The following is a 20571-nucleotide window of genomic DNA, read 5'->3' as shown; positions in this document are numbered from 1 at the left end:
GAACCCATCAATCAATGCTAAGCTAACGCATGGCTGTGGGTGTTAAGTGGGGGATTACACTGCGGACAAACTATTTGTTTAAAGGAAAATAGCACAGAGGCGTGAGGTTGCACACAGACACTACATTGAGCAACCACAGGATAAGCTGTCCTGATACCCCTCTCATAGTGACAGACAGATCCATAAGAACAAATCTCTGTCTTGTGCTAGATTGGATGCTTTTTTTGCCAGTAAACATGCCAATGTCTGACACTGGAACAGTGGTCAGAGGACGCTTACTCCAAACCATATGTTTCCTTCCTGAAGATGTACTGCTATTGGCAGAACATTCAATGGCAATGAAGTATAGAAAAGCACTGCACTGATTTAGCAGTTTTTCCAAACTGCTAAATTGGAGTATTTTGTTCTTGTCTGAAGGGAAAACCCCAAATGGACTGTTTTTTGGACTACTATACACAGAAACTGTTGCAACAGGATTACAAAAATAATGGCAGAACATCCAATGGTTCTGTTCATTTGGGGCTTACACTTGTCATAAACCACCAAATACCATGTATGCAACTATATTTTTTCTTTTATATTTTGTATTTTGAGGGCACTTCATGGTACTAAACAATAATGAAAAAATATTTTGTGTGTTCACATATAGCAAGTGGGACAAAAGTTGTCAAGTTCTGTACCATTCAGATGGAGTAAAAATATAAAAAATAAAATAAACTAGAATTTAAAAAATGGCGAACAGTACCAAAGGGTTAAATTAGCAAGATTTAAAATAAGAAATTGGAATGAAGTGAATAAAATACAATAACTAAAACATAAATAATAATAAAAAACTCTATTTAGAGTTTTATTTCCAAACGGATTCTTTTGATGTACAATGACATGCTCACTTTGTTTTGATTTTCAAACCCTCTGGCTACAACTCTCAGAAACGCAGGAAAAACCTGATTTTCTTGTTGCACAGAAGGTGCATTTCTGTAAAACTGCAAACAGCAGCTGAGCAATGCAGACACAGGCACTCTTCTTTGTCTAGTGGTTTTTTTCTTCCAGTCCTCTTCTGAGGGCTGCCATGTTCTTTCTACGATGCTTCCTAAAGACGCAAGCTGACTCACAGGTTCGGTATTTCGTCTCATTTTAGATCTTGAACACAGAATTGCTAAAGTTAATATCATAATTCTTTCATGAAGGCAGTGCTTGAAGGCAGCCTCCAGACTCAACATGGGTCTCAAACTCTAGTTGTCTGTTTCAAAAAACATGTTTAGTGGACTAACGACACTTGAGATTGTATTCCTTGAGAACTGCCTTTTTTCCCTTGCATATCATCAGCCACAACATGGAATTCATAGCGAATTGTAAACAAGCAAACAAGCGAGAGATGCAACTGTCAGTGCACAAACAGAACCAAACTTTTTTGACCGTTTCAAGCATGTAGGCTTGTGTCGTTTTGTCACCTAGCCTAGAATTGTTTATATTTATTTTTTAGGCATGTGGAAAAAAAAAAAAAAAAATATATATATATATATATATATATATAACAGTAAAATAATCTTTAACAGAACTACAGCACAACACTGAAGGCCAAAGCAAACTGCAGAAAGAGAAAATTTACATACTTGGCAGAATTTAAGGCCAGAATATTAACAGATCCCCGTTTTTAAATAATACATAAACCACCATTTTATAATATTTCTAATCATGCTTGTCTAGACAACATTCTATGTCTGAATTATGTGGTTAAAGAATAGCATTTTGGATAGGGGCTAACCTAAAATGGGAAAAGAAAAGAAACAACAAATGTTCCTGAATATTAAATTTTCCATTTTCGAAAAGTAGTCTGTCATTTTCATTCAGCTGTACAGAAGCTAAAACATTATCAATCACTTCACTCAAGCAAATGCAAATGCAAACAACACAGCAGACCATTTGACAAAACCGACGCCGTCAGGAGAAAACGGTTTCAAATCACAGTGTGTCTGAAGCCTTGAACAAAATAACACAAACGATCATGAACAAACATGAATATTGACATTCATCACAACATTATGGTGGTCACAGCAAAAAATAAAAATAAAAAATGCATGTTGAGCTTTAGGCGCTCACAAACTAAATGCATGTTTGAATGTACTGATCTTATTCCCTCTCACTCTCCCATCCTAATTCAATAAATGTCTTTGGCTGCTTTGATTCCATTCATTAATAGCAGGACATATGAGAACAATTGCATAAAATGCTGAAACTGGACAACCGTATATCCCTGTATTAGCTTTTATCGATTCAGATACACACATTTTCACTAATTCCTGCCAAAGCTTTGGACAGACTGAGAAACAGTTGTTCTTTGTCCATTTTTTATGCTCAGCTAACTAACTAATCGATTTTAGTTTCCATTATGTATTATACTTGCTTACTTTCTGATGAAGCTTATTAAATTATTAATAAACTATTATTCAAAAACCAATATTAACAGGAGTTTATGTGAGAGAAAGAACAATTAAAAGTCTTGGAAAGTGACTTGCTTGATTAGTTAAAAGGTAATAAAAAATAAAAGTAGTCATTTATTATGATTAATTATTATTATTTAAAAAGAATCTTTAAAATATAATAATAATATTCATCTTTATTATTTTATCTAGCAAACTAATTTTAATCAATATTTATTTCCATTATGCATGATATTTGCTTATTTTCTGATTTACAAACAAACATTTTTTTCCAGTTCAAAATCCTGTCACATATTAGCCTGGCTAACGTCAGACCACGTCTCATTGACATTGAGACGTGGTCTGGGAACCACATGTTAATTTTCTCGTATTTGAGGCGTGGTTTACGAATGCCCAGAGCCGTTTATTGGGTGCTACGAATGTCTATCAAATGCGCCTGTAGATAGCCAATCGTTTCAATTATACCAGATGACGTATGCAGAGCGAAAGAAATTAGACGAGGAAGAAGACGATGGGTCAGAGATTTATTTGCGTTCTAAACTACTTAGAACAATACCCAAGGCTGCATCGAAAGGTAACTTCACGTCTGCTACCATGTTTGATCCATAGGTATAAACAAACTGCTTCGGTGAGTCGCATAGACATCGTCATCGTCTCGCTGCTCCCTCCCCGTTCTGTGATTGGCCCCCTCGCTGAGGCGAAAATTTGGTCCATGGTATCCAGACTGCCTAGCAGCGTGAATAAAATCGCACTGCGCAAAGGCAGTATGGGGAAACCCAGGCGAGTCACATATATGTAATGGAAAAAAAAGGGAAATAAACTGGATAAAATAATTATAAAAATATATTAAAAAATTATACAAATAATTAATAATACAAAATGATATAAAATAAAACAATGAGCTGAATAATTTTTAAAAATAACTAAAACCATTGCAGAAATATGGAAGAAGTTGCTGATGGAAGCAGAGAGACTCTGCTAGGCTACACTGTGGTGTGCCACCTGGATGCACAGATGACTGTCCACATTTCCTGTTTCAACTTGGCATTTTATGAGAGAGACCTGCCAAACAGCATTTAGTGTGATGAAAGGACGTAGCTACACATCAAACAATTAGCAGGGTCTTATTTTCACTTTAAAGCGCTCCTGCCAGTCACACTAAATCTAACCTCCTAAGCCCTGCGACAGCAGTGCAGATCAAGGTTATTTTATTTTCTCTGTTCTCTGCGATCTTGTGGCACAACCATGTTCTCCAGCAAACAAGAGATGAACTGCTACAAAAACGAGCCCTGCCAGAAGCACTCTACGCTATCTCCAGAAGAAACAGAAAACTCTTATTGAACAAACAGGGCTGTAGTCACGGCCAGCTGGGATGAAACGAGACGACTGTTGGTTCAACAACGCATAAATGTATGACCACCCTAGCCTCTGTAGAGTTCTCTGTAAATGCAGCTATTTGCAGTTATTAAAAGAATATATAGACACTGTGGCACGTCCTTGGTTTAGTAAAAGTAAGGGGACATGACCTGATGCATGCTGAATTGGCTAGATTTGATTTTTGTTGCCATAGCAATAAGTAAATCACCGAAGGCTGTATATCTGGATGGTGAGAGCTGCAAGCACAGAGGGAGCTCTGTGCAGTCTCTCAATTGTGCTGTTTTCTCATCTAAGAGACCTGCTGAAAGATCCAGAAAGGAATTAGGGTTGTACAAAACTTGTTTCTATTTTGCATAACATACCTATTTTCAGAATTGATTAGTCAATTGAATGTCTGAGCAACTAGTAAACTAATCAGTCTCAAGGAAACATTATAATTACGCTGGTTCCAGTTCACGTTCACGCTGTGATGTTTCATCAACAGTGACATGAAATACTGAAAATGAAACAAAATTGGCAAAAGGTTTTTAAATGTTTTACTTTGGAAAATATTAAATGCATTTTTAATGTTTGAAATTAATTTAATTTAATACATTTAATTAAAAAAAATTGTTGTTGGAGCCTCCATATTATTGTATTGACAGTCCAATTGAATATAATATAATTTGAATAGTTTTTCCCAAACAAAGGCTAATTTAATACAAGCATTTTCAATTTTCAACCCAGTGCCAACATATTTTCCGTTTCTGCCAAGACTCTTCACTTCGGAGCATCACTACTTCTCACTAAAAAGGTAAAGGAAGCAAAGATCAATCCTGGCAAATGGCTCCATCAGAGATCACAGCTGGTATTAAGCTTAAATCGACTGAAATCATTACCACCCCTGAGTCACCGGAAAAAAAAGATGGAAAAAGATAACTGTGAGGCAATGCCGAGGATGATACAGCAGTCATGAGTGATGACCAATCGCACAGATTTGCATTGAAGACGCAGCAAAAATCCTTGGAGGCATAACGTCAGTTCAACAGAGTCTAGTCAGCAGATAAAGGGAGAACACATCCATATTTACAGGCAGGCAAATAAGCCTGCATAAACATAAATCAGGCCTTTAGGACAATAACAATACAATAATAAACACAACACGGCTCTTGGACTTCAGGCATTTCGACAGGAACAACATCACACCCTGTCCTGTCCAAGAACAATGCAAAGTTTCCAGCATCAAGCAATTTGTCTATACACACTAAATGCTAAACTACTGCACATGACGTGACAACCACAGCCAATCAGAAGATATTTGATGTTTAATGTTCAGTTGTGAGGAGTGGGAGGTTGGACCAATGAGATTGCACAGTGGGTGGGGCTAAAAGGTTCAGGCAAAAGATGTTGTGGACAGCTGGTTAGAAAAAAAAAAAACTCTTTAAGAGTTAGATGCGAGAGAAAGTTTTTAGCACGTCACTTTCTTGCGTTGTGCCTGAGTTAGCCAGACTGTCTGTGTTTCTTTCCTGAGGGTGAATGACAGAACTGCTGTAAGCTATTCGAAGGTGAATAAAATCAGGCCTTGGGTAAAGTAAAGTAATAAGTTGGAAACTAAATAAGGCGTCTCGCTCAAGTAATTGGGTGTCCAAGAAAAAGGGACATTTATAATGAATTAGATGTTGGGAACGTACGAGCAGTGTTGTGTATATGTGAGCGAGAGACTCAGGTAAAAGCCCAGAGGAAGCAGTCCTGCATCCACCAGCTGCTTCTTCTGATTTCACGCTTCATTGGCCTCATTAATGTGGAGCTGAACCGCACGCCTGTGGAGACAATCGGCGAGATTAGTCTTTACCACAGTCCTAGTCTCTCACTTTTCCTAACGGTGTCTCTCCCACTGCCTTTCTCGTTCTCTCTCCGTGGACACAACGGTACAAACTTTCTGGAGGAGAAACTGTGTTTGCAGCCTGCGGAGAAGATCAGGGGAAAAATATGAGCTGCACACAGGCAACGTTGGCCATTATAGCGAGAGTTGGAGGAAGATCATGGTTACGAACTCAAAAACACCTGCTGAGAATCCACTCTAAGCAGACAGCGTACACAATATTCAGCCATTGAGAAACACAGCCACAGCGTCAAGTCCCCACTAGTGGAACATAAAAAGAGATATTTTAAAAAACGTTCATGCTGCTCAAACTACAAATAGAGACTAGGTAGCTATCAAGATCCAAAAAAGCATCATAACGTAAGTATCATAACATTGGGCCGTGCGACTCATGCATTTGTAATAAGTCATTATTCGTCCCAGCATGTTTTATGGTGTTGTTATGGTGCTTTTGGAGCTGTATCAAGCTTTAAAATATCTTCTTTTATGTTCAACAGAAGAAAGGAAGTCATATGAGTTGAGTATATGACAATTTTCTATTTTGTGTGAACTTTACCTATTTAGTATTTTATATTATTCAATGAAATGTGTTCTGGTGTAAGCTGCTGTTTAAAAGTTTGGACACTAAGATTTTTTTAATGTTTTTGAAAGAAGTCTCTTTAGCTCACAGGGGTTGCCATTTATTTGATGATAAAATTAGTAAAAACAGTAATATAAAATATTTGTACAATTTAAAATAACTATTTTCTATTTTAATATATTTTAAAATGTAATTTCATTCCTGTGATGGCAAAGTTGAATTTTCAGCATCATTACTCCAGTCTTTAGTGTCACATGATCCTTTAGAAATCATTCTAATATGCTGATTTGGAGCTCAAGTAACATGTCTCATTAATACATGTTGAAATGTGGAAACCGTGATACATTTTTCAGGGTTCTTTGATGAACAGAAAGTTCAAAAGAACAGCATTTATTTGTAATAGAAATCTAACATCATAAATTATTTTTGAGCAATTTAATGCATCCTTGCTGAATCAAAGTATTAATTTCTTTTCAAAAAGATCTTACTGACCCTAAATTTTTGAAAAGCAGGTTACACAAATGGTGAAGTAAAGGAGGACATTTTTAACATTTTAGTCAAAGCTTCGATGGAAAATGACATTCAGGAATCATCAGGGATGACACGAGATAAACGCATACAAATAGACGTTTTTCCTGGGAGACACCAGCTTTGTCTGCACAACTAATTAGGAACTCCTCCTTCCTCAAGTCCATAAAAAAACAACTGGGACAGAATTAACAACATATATACATTCTAATTTAATCTCATTTGTTCTGTCAACACGCAAAGTTACATTTGACCCCCAGAGAATACTGAAAAACTGGTTGTCAGGAATCTTTGTGCAGTAATGAGCATTTCTTCAAGACAAGATTGATGGATCAATAAACTATGTTGCTTTTCTGTACAGGGGGACTTGACTAAAAACCGTGAGGAAACCAGAGCAGCGCTATTGAGCAGAAGTCCTGATGTGATGCTGACTGATGAAATAAACGCACTCAGATCTTCAACCGTGATGGCACGGTGCATGATTCTGAAGCGCAGTGCAAGAACATAGAATTTTTTGTCTGGGCAAGCATGTCAAGCAATGCAATGAAAGCGAAAACGATGAGTGGGCGGCTCTTTTCAAGCATAAGCACTAAAGGTAGCAAGAAATTCGTTCTTCATGGTAAAACAGCACTTGTTTAAAAGTCAAAGGTCAATGCCAACATGGTGGATGTAGTATGTTCTACACATTAGGAATACGCAAGACTAAACAATACTGCTGCTGCTAGTCAACATGGGAAAGACTAGTCATTTACATTTGTTTTTATTTCTGCATATTCATGTTTTGCTTTATATTTTTAACAAATGCGAAAATACTGGCTAAAGTTTTGTGTAGGCAATATATAAAACAGGCATATATCAATTAAGCTTGCTTATTCACTTGTTATACTACCAGTTGAGAGGGACAATACCATTTTATACAATTTTAAAGGGAACACATGAATGAAACTCACTCAACAACAACAGATTCCATGTCAATATCCTAACAAAGGGTTCGTTCACCCAAAAATATATATTTTTAAATCTGCTTCGTCATATAAATTAAATCCGTTCCTCATATAAAGTCTCTTAAGTCGAGTCTCTTGAGAATATTTGGACTAAACCACTCGAGTCATATGGATTCGGTTTAAAATCTCTTGTTAACTTTTTGAAGCGTCAAAGTGGTAGTTGCGTAGAGTGTCAATGGAAGGACAGAAATATCTCAGATTTCTTTTAAAATCTCTTCATTTGTGTTTCGAAGATGAACGAAAGTCTTATGGGTTTGACAATTCTTTCATTTTTAGGTGAACTAACCTTTTAAATAATGTATAGTTGTTGGTACACATCAAGCTTTTCTTGCGATTTTGCCACCTGTCATGTGTACAGATTCTTTTTATTGTAGGTGACCACATTTTTAGGTGTAGTGCAGGAATTCAGAGGCTGTCTCGGTATATGTGGAGGTAGATGGGCAACGCTGGAAACACACACACACACACAAACAAACCTCAGACGCAGCAGCGGTTTCCTCGGTACGCTTGAGTTCAGCCTCCGGCCCTCGCAGGGTCTGCAGGAAGAGGGCGGCTTTCCTCTTGCGCTCAGCCTGAAGCTGCCGCTCTTTTGACTCTTTGGAGGCCTGGGCCAGTTTCTCTCTCGCTGCTGCTGCTAACCGGTCCTCCAGCTTCTGTTTGGCTGGAAGAGAAAGGGAAGAGAGGTCAGACACACACACACACACATTTGTCTTGATACACACCATATGCTCTAAAAACTAAAGCACGTGCGAGTGAGCTTGCGTGCCTCTGAGTAAGCAAACGCAAAGTATTTCTAGATGAGGTCACTCGTGACTTAGCTGGTTTTGTAAGCCTCATAAAAACTATATAGAGTTTAAAAAGCTACAAGATAACGATGCGCCAAATTTTAATGTTTCGCATCTAACACGAAAAAAATAACATTCACTCTCTGCTTAGGTGTTAAAGGCTGCCTAGCTACTGATTGTATAATAGTCGACAGTGTCTCAATTTAGCTAGTTCAGGTAGGCAGTGTACTCATGTATAATTTTTCAAGTTTTGTTCATGGGAACAGCGATAACAAAAGAAAAAGGAGGGAAAAAAACAAGTCATTATATTATACAAGAACAAGTAGAGGGCCCTGTCAGCATTCGCACTAAAAATAGGTCCCCTGCCACGAACAATCACATACAACTCCGGAACAAACACAACTGGAGAGAGAACAGAGGCATCTCCTTCATTACGTCATTCTGAGAAAATAAAACTATGTGTTGCAGCGAGAGACAGAGTTGGGAACGAAATTTGTGAGAGATGTTCCTTAATCAGTGAAGCTCAAAAGTTATTCGCACCGCCCTGAAACAATTATGCAGCCTTGACATCCTGTTATGATTTAACCTAGTCTTATATTAATGCACGGCAATGTGCCCTCTCCTTAATGAGGGAGCTTAGAGACAAATCACAATGAAACGACGAACAGAGACTCTTAAAGTCCCACTCCGATCATATTTTGAGCTATTTTTAAACATTCCCAGTGGTCTTTAAATTGTGATTATGCCATTTGTAGCCAAAATCACAAAACCTGTGCCGTTTTCTGGGACTTCGCTTCAGCAGAGCGGCAGTAGCTCATTAGCAATTCGCCTCTGCGTTGTGGGCGGAGCCGTTGGCACGGAGACGACCCTCCCCCTGCCCGTTGCTGAGAGCTCTGTCTCTCCCGCTAGCTTACACCCCCAATACCGGTGGGGCAACAGTATAATATACACGTTAATTATTATTATCCGAAGTTAATCAAAGTTATCACCGATCATTATTTCACTCCAAGACGTCGCGTGTGGAGACGCCCAGTGGAGTTACTACGTCACAACTCCAGTCTATTTTAGCCAGCATTTTAGCGTCTGCTACTGATTCACAGCCATTTGAATGTAGAAATACTCAGAAATACAACTTTGAGCTTATTTTTCTCAAGATATGTCCTCTAACATCAGAAAAATGCCACAAGAACATGTTAACACCTAGAAAAACATTATTTTCATCAGAGTGGGTCTTTAAACCATTTCAGATGTGTTCTGGAAAAAAATTTAAAGAATTGTACATATTAATTGTACAATATTACAATTTAAGTCTTTAGCTGATTCAGTGAGTACCAGATCAGGCCAGTTTATGAAAGAATCATTTAAATCGATTTTGTTAGCTGAACCACAAATTCATTGGAAAGATCTGATATGACACGTTCACAAATTGGACACTGACACTTCTATGATGAGATCTAGGGCAGATCTCCACATTTCAGTGAAAAATAACAAATTTCAATCTGTAAAAAAAATGTATTATTATTATTAATATTATATTTTTAATTTGTTCTAAATAATATATATATATATATATATATATTAGGGCTGGGAAAAAATTAATCGTGATTAATCGCATCCAAAATAAAAGTTTTGTTTACATAATATATGTGTGTGTAGTGTGTGTAATTATTTTGTATATATAAATACACACACATGCATGTATATATTTAAGAAATATTTGCATGTATATACTGTATATATATTTATACATCATTTATATTATATATAAATATACATATTTTTTATATTAATAACAAATTTTTCTTACATATATACATGCATGTGTGTGTATTTATAGATACAAAATAATTATACACACTACACACGCATATTTTATGTAAACAAAACTTTTATTTTGGATGCGATTAATCACGATTAATTTTTTCCCAGCCCTAATATATATATATATATATATATATATATATATATATATATATACACACATACATACACACACACATATACGTTGTTGGAAATCAAATTATTTAAAAAACAATTTACTAAAACTCAAACAAAAATAAATTAAAGCTATATAGCTAATAGAAATTACTCAAACTTAAACTTAAAAAAATGTTAATAATGTTAATAAAATAAATCCCTTTTTGTGTTCCACTTGAGAAAGAAATGAATACAGGCGAGTAAATAATGACTGTGTTTTCCTTCAGAGGTGATCTATTCCACAAGGTATCATCTAAACTGACCCCCAAAATGTACAGAATTAAAAATGAAGAGCCATTTTGGCACATTTAGTACGTATAGTTTTTGTCAACTCTTATAACAAGAGTTGCATTGAAGTTGCAAACAAATCATCCCACGTAGTTTATTTGTTTTTATGTTACTAATCATTCTATCTTTTCTGAGCGCTTGTGCTCATCCCTAGATAAAAGGACTGCAATAATTTACACGTGTGACAAGCATTTTCAATGCAACCCCCAGCACTTAACACCTGTAATTTTCTTGTGGCATTTCTCAAAGCAACGACTCAAGTAATTGTCTGCTTTTTCCTGCAAATGTCCCTGTCTCTCGCATAATTTCTCATCTACACACTTCAGAAGTCAATGAGCAATTGAGGCTGCGAATAACATTGACAAAATCCAATAAGGCTACCTTTTGAAACTACAATTTGTAACATAAACAGGTAAGCTCTGAGGGAAACACAAGGGGTGTAAATACTTTGCCTCTCAGCTTTCCTAAGAAACAGCAGAGTCGACCCAATAAAGCTCTCACTCATGATCACACAAACTCACTCCATTCAGTAACTAAACTAAAGGTAATAGACGGACACATGAAAACGGACTGAGTGCGTGCTGAATTGTGCATCTGTGATCCTTTAACAGCTCATCAATACAGATTATGTTCCTCCGGATGGGTCGATGGTCATGCAATCTAAGCTAGTTTGCCACTGAGCGAGGCCTTCTTTGCCGCAGCGCCATTTATTTCACTTCCCCACGCAGTAAACTTCCTCTGGGCATCTGGTCGTATTACTGTAATTACCCCTGCGTTCCAGGAGCATTACTGCTCAGCGTTTGGACGGAGAGTCTGCCATGTGCAGTCCGGTGTCATTGATAAGGTTTAAGCAAATTCATTTTTAATGAGGAACAAGAAAACCAATGCAAAGCACACATGTTATAACAAAATGTGTATCTCCAGTTAAAGGAATAGTAACTTCACACAAATAATGAACATCTGTCATCATTTACTCACCTTCATCATGTCGTTCCAAACTCATTTGACTTGCTGTCTTCCATAGAACATAAAATATTGAACAATATACTGGCTCGACCCTTTTCCATTTAATAAGAGTAAATTAGTACTGGGGCTGTAGACCTCAAACTTGTTTGAATGGATATGGATGGCAAATGGCAAGATTGTCTATGAATTCTAACTTAAATTTGAGTCTCAAATTATATCATAATACCAAATCAGATGTGTTTTTAAGTCATATTGGAGACATCTCTATTGACATTCATTATATATTGAAAACAGTGGCCAGTTCATTATTCAAAATTTGTCCTTTTGTGTTACAAGTAAGAATGGGTTTGGAATGGCATGAGAGTGATTTAAAATGATGCCGAACTTTCATTTTTAGGTGAACTATCCCTTTAAATGCACTAGGCTATATCATGAAAAGTAAAAACATTCAAGAGCTGATAAGATTTTTAAACTATAAAGTAAGGACCCATTTAACTGATTAATAGTGACAGTAAAGTCTTAGTGTATTATACAAATTCAAATAAATGCTGTTTTTTCGAACTTTCCATTCATCGAAGAATCCTTAAAAAATGTATTATGGTTTCTAGAAACAAATATGAAGGATCATGTGTCACTGAGGACTACAGAAAATTCAGCTTTGCCATCACATGAATAAATTACATTTTAAATATATATATATATATATATTAAAATAGAAAGCAGTTTTTTTTTAAACTGTAATAATATTTCACAATATTATTGTTTTCACTGCATTTTGATCAAATAAATGCAGCTTTGGTGAGCATAAGAGACTTGACGTGAAAACACAAGGTGTATTCTGTTTTTAGCCCAAAACACATTTTCAATCTCTCATGCACACCTGCATGTCTCATTTCCTGTGAAGACACTGTCTGTGTCTTTGATTGAGAGGTGTCCTGCTTGTTTTAACTGTGAAACTCTCCCTCTTAATTATGGGAGACAGTTACTGCCGCTGGTGAGCATGGTCCATATGGACAGATATATTACATTACGGCCCTTGCCGAAATAATTGAATGTGCTGCCAGTCATGGTGACGTGACCGCGATCAGATCATCTCACTATGTAAAGTCTCTGAGGGTCAAAAGAACAAAGAAGTCCTAGAAGTTTAGCGAAATCCGGTAACTCTTGGCTGAATGCGATCATGATAAACTACTGTTTGTTTCGCAATATTTCTTATCTTGTTACAGTAAAAGATGTTTGGCTTCTAAGCTTCTGGCCATTGAGAAATTACATTTGGGCTGCAACAATTACAGTGAAGGAAATCAGCATGAGTTATTTTTGTAATACTCCACAAACTGACTCATCTCTTCTGTTTTTTATGAACATTATAAGAGAACAGCCTTGAAAACAGCAAACGAGGGCTTATTTCATTTAGGAATTACTTATGAAACTTAACTTCTGAACTCTCCAGACAGTCATTCAAAGCTAAAATATGCTAATATGCCTGGCATTTCAAAAGATGGACAATGGTCGAGAACAGAATCCAGTGTCATTAAAAGGACAGTTAAAAAATGAACAATTAATTTAATGTTCTTCCAGAATCATTTGACTTAATCATTTTGAGATATACTCCGGCCACTCTTTTCAATATAACGAAAGGGAAAGACGACTTTCAAGCTCAAAAATGGCAAAAAGAGCACCAGTGAAATATAATATTAATATAAAATAATATATATATAATATTAAAATACTATCCTCCCTTCTTTTTTCTTTAGTTACTTGTTCCTTCCTGCCTGCCTTTATTTCTTGTCTTCCTTCCCTCCCGCCATGTTCTAAATCTACATTTTCCCTCTTCCTTTCCTTCCTTCCCTCTTCCTGTCCGTAATTTCTTCCCATCTCTTCCTTCTTCATTCTTAGTTATTTCTTTTTTCTAATCCTTCCTGTCCTTCATTCTTTCTTCCTTCCAACATTCTTTCCCTCTTCCTCTTCTTCATTCTTTCTTTCATAATACCTTCCTTAAATATTCCAGTTTATTGATCCTAACCACCCTTTTCCCATCCTTCATTTATCCATCCTTTTCACTCTTGTCTTACCTTATTTCTTTCATTCCTATATTCCTTCCAACATTCCTTCCCTCTTCCCGTTTTACATTCTATCTCCCTTCCAAAATTCCTTCCCTGTTCCTGTTTTACGTTCTCTCTTATTTCCAACATTCCTTCCCTCTTCCCGTTTTACGTTCTATCTTCCTTCCAACATTCCTTCCCTCTTCCCGTTTATGTTCTATCTTCCTTCCAACATTCCTTCCCTCATCCTGTTTTAGGTTCAATCTTCCTTCCCCGTTCCTGACCTTCCTTCATTCCCATTTCCTGACCTTCCTTCCTTTCAAATTTCACCTTTCAGAGTTCCACTGAGTTTGGATCAACATGTGTGTGTGTGTAAATGCTGACAGAATGTTCATTTTTGGGGTGAACTAAAATTTAAAGTAAAAATCTTGCTGTACCTACCTTGTTTGGCCTCTTGCTCTTCCAAGGACAGTCCCGGTTTCTTCTCCTCAGCCAATGGAGGCTGAGATGGCTCTCTGGCTGCCTCAAACAATCCTATGGCCAACTCTACTCCCTCTTGCACCTCCCCCTTCATCCCATCCTCATCCGAGTCGTCGTCCAGCCGCACACGATTCTTCTCCAGAGGCAAAAGGTCGTTTTCTTTTGACTTTATGGCAAAGCAGATAGGTGCAAAAGACGCTGGGCAGTGGGTGATAATAGACACGTTTTATTTAGTAAATGTCATTAACCTTCCTCACTTAGCACGAATCTACTGCACAATTACTGTCATTACGGTCAAACACATGACATGATCATTAAGTCCAATAGCTCATATAAATTAACATCACTGGAGACAGTTTTTTTTTAACGCTAAGTGAAACAGCCTGAGCTAGGGCTGCACGAATAATCGCAATTTACATGTAATCACTAGTGCTGTCAAACGGCTAAAATATTTAATTGCGATTAATCGCATTACTGGCATAGTTAACTTGCGATTAATCGCAATTAATCGCACATTTTTATCTTTTCTAAATGTCTCTTGATTTCTTTTTGTCCCATTTTTTTTCTCATTTTAATGCTCTTATCAACATGGAAAAGTGGATCAGCTTGCTTTGTGCAAATCTTTTTTATTGAAAACAACATTGGCATATACAGTGTTCAATTTCACACTAACATTCTCACTTGGAGCAAATAATCTCTCAATGTAACACTGTCCATCAATAAAAGGGTGAAAGAAATACTGACGAGGAGGTTCTGATATTGACAAGGGGGCGGAGAATTCGCATCAGCTGTGTGTGTGTGCTTGGCCATCAAGTGGTATGTCAGACTGGACGTGCTGCGATGATGATAGGTCAGTTCACAACGACAAAACACACAGATCACTTTGCGGTCTCGTCAATGGAACCATTTGGTAACTTTTTAAAAGTAAACTTTCCATTCAGAATCTTATTGGCATCCATTTCGGCGTCTCGCGCTCGTCATCCACTCAAAACTTAACGTTAACCTACTATTTAGCCGGCTCGCAAGCCCAAACAAGTGTGTGCGGTGTGCCTGTTGTTTTGTTTCCGGTCTAGCTAGGTCCGGTTGCGCTTTGGTCGACGAAGCAACAAAACGTCCTCGCACGGCGCAAGCCATTGAAATAAATGGGTTTCATAGCGCCGCGCATGCCGCGTCCTGTTGCAAAAGCATGTGAAAAAAAACGACAAAGTTTTCTAGGCCAAAAAGACAGTAATCTCACGATAAAAAAAATTAACGCCGTGAATAACGCGTTTAACTGACAGCCCTAGTAATCACGTTTTAAAATCGCAACCCCTGCGATTGTTTTTTATGCGCAGCTTGTCACTGATGTACGGCTCTGTAAACACTGCTCCATCTGAAAGCACTGCGAGTTTGAGTCACTTATAATGTGCGATGATGTGGCTTCTTACACAGTATAAGGCAGTCGTGTGTTTATTAGTCAAGTTTAATCAAAACGTTTCAATCTTCTATTTATTCAGATACAGCGATGATGCCTGATAGGGAATTCCTGGAATGATGTGCTTTATCGTATTTCAGCGGCAGGGCATATTTGGCGTGTCTGCGTGAGAGCGCCCTCTGGCTTTCAGATGGAGCAGCATTTACTACCGATCAACTGTGCTGCACTGACAAACTGCACATAAAATAATCGCAGCCTTTGCCAAATCGCAGGCGGTTTTATTGCGATTAATCGCGCAGCCCTAGCCCGAGTAATTAAAAGATGGAGAGACATGGGACGGTGTTGTAACGTAGCTGCATGAGGACATTCTAAAATGTCAATGTGGATGACAAGGATGGTCTGACTGAGGTCAGGTGGTGTGGGGCTCGATCATGGAGCGCAGAGCTGCCTTACCTTTAAGGAGCTTGCCATCGTTCTGCTGCTTGTCAGAAGAGCAGTCCACTGTGCTGTCCCCCCTACTGTTGTGAAGCAAGGAACTCTGTGAAGCCAGGACAACAGGAACAGAGATAGAGAAGAGAGACACAAAGTTACTTTACTTTGCAGACACAGCTCAAGAATGAAAATCCTGAGCTCTCAGTTTTTAGACAAAAGCTCTCTCAAAAGCTTGACAGCATTTTAAAGGACTTTCTTTGTACAGAACATGTGGTAATTCCGAGCCAGTAATTCCTTAAAAGTACCGTTTGACAGGTGAAGATGTGGATGTACAGGGGGAAATAGAAAGAGTTCAGGCTACAGGAAGAGTCTGAGAGAGAATCCATCTCATCCTTTAAAGGGTATATGTGTAATATATTGATGTTAAAGTCCTTTCTGTGCTTTTTCTTTCTCTTGCTTTTAGCTTTCTTTACTTTCCATCCTGCTTTATTTCCCTTCCTTGGTTTTGTTTTGTCTTTCCTTCCTTACCCTTTTACATTCTTTGCTGCCTTGCTTCCAGTCAATTTACATTCATTCCTGCCTGCCTTTGATATTTTGCAGTCTTTCCTGCCTACTTGGTCATTTTACCCTTCTTTCTACCTGCCATCCTTTCCATTTTTACCTTCCTTTCTTCTTTCCTACCATCATTTCTTCCCTTTTACCCCTCTTTCTTACCGCAATCCTTCCATCAATTTTAACCTTCTTTCTTCTTGCCATTCTTTCTCCCATTTTAACCTTCATTCTTCCTGCCATTCATTCATCCATCCATCCATCCAATCAGAGAAAAAAAATATCTTTCTTCACTTCCAGTTCAATGTGCAGAAACAAATACAAGTATGCCTTGTTTGTAAACAATAATTATTTTTGCAACTATGATGTATGCCTCAGAAATTCCCTTATGTCATCTTTAAACAATGAAGAGAAGAAAGAAGAGCATTTCCCACTTGCTATATGGATTTTGTCCTGAACTCTATTAGGATGAGATTCAGGGTTTGAGAATCACTCTGGAAGCAACGCTGATGGACGAGTATAATCTCAGCAACGTTCTGCAGTAGAGGAAAAGCACGACAAGCTCCTTCACGGTCGTGTGGCGTGAGAGCAATGCAAGCCTGATGCTCTCATTTATCAACCATCTGCCAGCAGACTGCACGCTCAAAATGTCTAATTCCACCTCAATACACATGGAAGTCTGGAGTCCACACTGTGGTAAGGTGAAAAACTCCACACTTTAATGAGGTACAGTGTTCCCACACTAATGAGATGTTGTTTTCCTTATACTGACCCAAATCTTTGTGTTTAACTTTTATTCATTTGTTTGAGTCAGCGCAAGAGTAAAAAAAATGAATATTCTACACTGCTGTGCGCTAATGGGTAATGACACAGATAATAAAGAGAATCACACATGCTGTGATAATCCCATGTAATCTCACTGCCGGGTTTTATATGTAACAAGAAAAAAAAAACGTGAGAGGACAAAAGAGAGAGATTCTAAAAGTTTAGTGTCCCTAATGGAAGTTTTCAATATTTTACAGCTCTATTAAGAAGTGTCTGTAGATCCTCACTGTAGCCCTGGGTAAGATGAAGGGTCAGGGGGACATTAAACCCAGTTAAGAATCTCTCACCCACAGATGAAAGACATGATGAAGGAATTAAAGTGGGAGATTGGATCTGTGACCAGACACTCGATAAAAAAGTGAAGAGAGACACTGTGTGGGGAGAGAGAATGTTTCAGAGTAGCCTGTACTCCAACTTAGTGCTGAGAAACAAGAACCAGTTCCAAGAACCTTATTGAGATACATTTAAAAAAGAAATAAAGAAAGAAAAATCTCCATTACACAAAAGAATCACTCTTTCAAAACAATTCTTTTTCATGAATCTATTGCAAAAACAAGAAAAAGAAAATGAAAACAAATGAGCCTCAATTCTCACTGTTTCTAATTAATAATATTATTTATTAATAATAATAATCATAATAACAATTATAATACTAAAACAGCAATGCATATAATAATAATAACAATAATAACAACAACAACAACTAATACATGCAAAATAAAGGGGGCTATATGGTTCAATATATTCAGGATTAATTACGTTCTTCAAAAGTCGAAAAAAGATTTGTTAGTGGAGCCGTTTAGGAACCGGAAACGTTAAGTGGAATTGGAAGCAAAATCATTAAATTCCTTAAATTTCCCATCACTACTCCTACCTAGAGGGAAAAAAACTGCTCTGAATTACAAGCACTCTCCTGAGCGGTGTATTTTTTTCCGCCTGTTTGCTCTGCTCGAAAAACGTGAACTTCAGTGTGCTGTGGTTTCCAGAGAATCCTTCGGTAGAGACCTCTGTTGTCAACTTACATCACCAAATTAATATCAAATGAACATTAATAACAAATCAAGACATGTTGTATAGACTCCCCCTCTGAGCGACATTTCCTAGATTTTCTTAAACACGTTCTCCCCTGCAGAGATGGTGCCATACTGAATGTCTTCATTCTCTCATATAAAGGCAATAATCCCTTAATCCTGTTTATGGGTAAAGTCAGCAGAAGAAATGCATGCTGATGGACCATGGCATGTGGAAGTAGCTCTACAATAGCAAACCACGGATGAGCAATGTGCCTATGGAAGAGTTAGAATACTGTAATTCAGAGTAACATGGCAGGTGTCTATCATGAAGGATTACAAAGATATTCTGATGCTCAAAAAAGGGGAACTCCAAGGCACTCTCAATTGAAAAAGTTAAAAAGCCTTTATTCTTATGGCTTGGTCAAATTAACCATCTAAAAAACTCCAACGCGTTTCGGCTACATGCCTTCTTCTGGGAGTTAAACTCCCAAAGTCCAGGAAGCGCTCCTCTACCCCTCCGGTTTTCTTTGATATTCTGATGCTATAGGAAATATAACTCTGCCATCATCTCTAAGAAAATATGATATATGCATAATTAAATACACTCTTCACATGATCTTGTTAAATCAGACTAACAAAATCCCTCTCTTCACACAATGTACTACATCTCAGAATATTTTCAGATTTCTGAGTTCACATTTCCGCCCCAATCCCCTGACATCACATTGTTTTAATTGGTTCCAAACAGCGGTGCGGTTTCGCCTTCAACACAGTTCCACCATGAATACTACCGACAGCTGTTTAGCTCGGTTGCTATGTAACAACTTGGGAGGAGAAGGAATAAAAACAGGAATATATTGTTCGCTTGACTTTTTTTTTTACTCGTTTTTGTCTATTTGGTACAGGACTGAAACCTACATATGCTATGTTGAATAAAAAATCTGCAACCAAACATGCAATTTGATTGTTTAACTTTCTCAATAAAGTTTTTGTTAAACAACAGAAAAGGTTAACCTTTTTTTTACACCGTCATAAGAGAACAAACAAAACAAAAAAGACTTTAAAGCATGAAGGTTTTTCATTAAAAAAATCCCTTTTGTTAACCTTTCAAAAACATGAAAAGACGACACTTTAAAAAAAAACAGGGATAAAACTGTAAATTACTTAACAACAAGCAAATAACAAAAGATAAAAACACACCAAAATGCTGCTTAACACCTTTCTTAGTGACATTAAGTATTTGCAGCTATTCAAAACTGCAAAAAAAAAACAATGTTAATAAATGTTTAAGCAACAGTTAGTATTTAAAGATGCTTCGATATTTGAACTGACTGCATTACATTTCAATTCATATCTTAAGCTTAGAAATGAGAACAAACATGATAGAATTATGTGTTAAAACATAAAAGTTATGTCAATTTACATGTTGTAAGAAAATGTGCCTTGGCAAAAGCAAATGGTTGTGTCTTGCCTACATGCTGGTTGTGTCTTGCCTACATGCTTATTGCATTTGTCTTGCATCCAAGATGCCAAGAATACAAGCTGCTCACCTAAGGCATTTTCTGCAGAGACGAGCATCACTTGGGTAAATTAATCCAGAATGCTTTCAAAGACGCATTCAAGACTTTCTCAGTGCGGTTTCTCACATCCTAACTCAGAAAGTAACTTTCATGCAAACCGATGTCAAAACTTTGACATCAAACAGACAGAAAACTCCAACGTAAAAATGTCTTACTGCAAGTACAATGTTTACAGACTTTTTTTCTGAGAAGTGGCAAAACTGAACAAAAGGATTCACTAAAAGTTCAGGTGGCAGAGAATGCAGAAGGTAAAAACAAAAACAGATTTTTTAGACAACAAAAGTAGGTTTCTTATCTGAAAAGTCAAAAGTAGAACCAAAGTGCTCTCCAGATAGAGGAAGACAACAAATCAAGAGACCGAGAAGAACATCAACAGAAATATCCTGCTTTAAAGAAACTGGTCACTCTTTTAGAGATGCTGCCCCTGTT

The 20571-nt window shown here is 37.3% G+C and overlaps 1 protein-coding gene across 2 annotated transcripts in view; it reads right to left on the bottom strand.

Annotated features, from left to right (window-relative positions):
- sfswap (splicing factor SWAP) overlaps nt 1-20571 on the bottom strand; it is a 94072-nt gene that overhangs the window by 24601 nt on the left and 48900 nt on the right. For both annotated transcript variants that reach the window (XM_056235627.1, XM_056235628.1), the window contains exons 11-13: nt 16197-16281; nt 14291-14527; nt 8268-8452 (exon numbers count right to left, since the gene is read on the bottom strand). In XM_056235627.1, coding sequence (XP_056091602.1) covers nt 8268-8452; nt 14291-14527; nt 16197-16281 — 507 coding nt within the window. The remainder of the gene's footprint in view (nt 1-8267; nt 8453-14290; nt 14528-16196; nt 16282-20571) is intronic.

Source organism: Rhinichthys klamathensis, unplaced genomic scaffold, assembly GCF_029890125.1.
Source record: "Rhinichthys klamathensis goyatoka isolate OS25496 unplaced genomic scaffold, OSU_Roscu_1.1 h1tg000424l_1, whole genome shotgun sequence".
In the NCBI taxonomy this organism is placed as follows: Eukaryota; Metazoa; Chordata; class Actinopteri; order Cypriniformes; family Leuciscidae; genus Rhinichthys; species Rhinichthys klamathensis.
The sequence above is the reverse complement of the archived record's forward strand: the minus strand, read 5'-3'. Positions and strand labels throughout refer to the sequence as shown.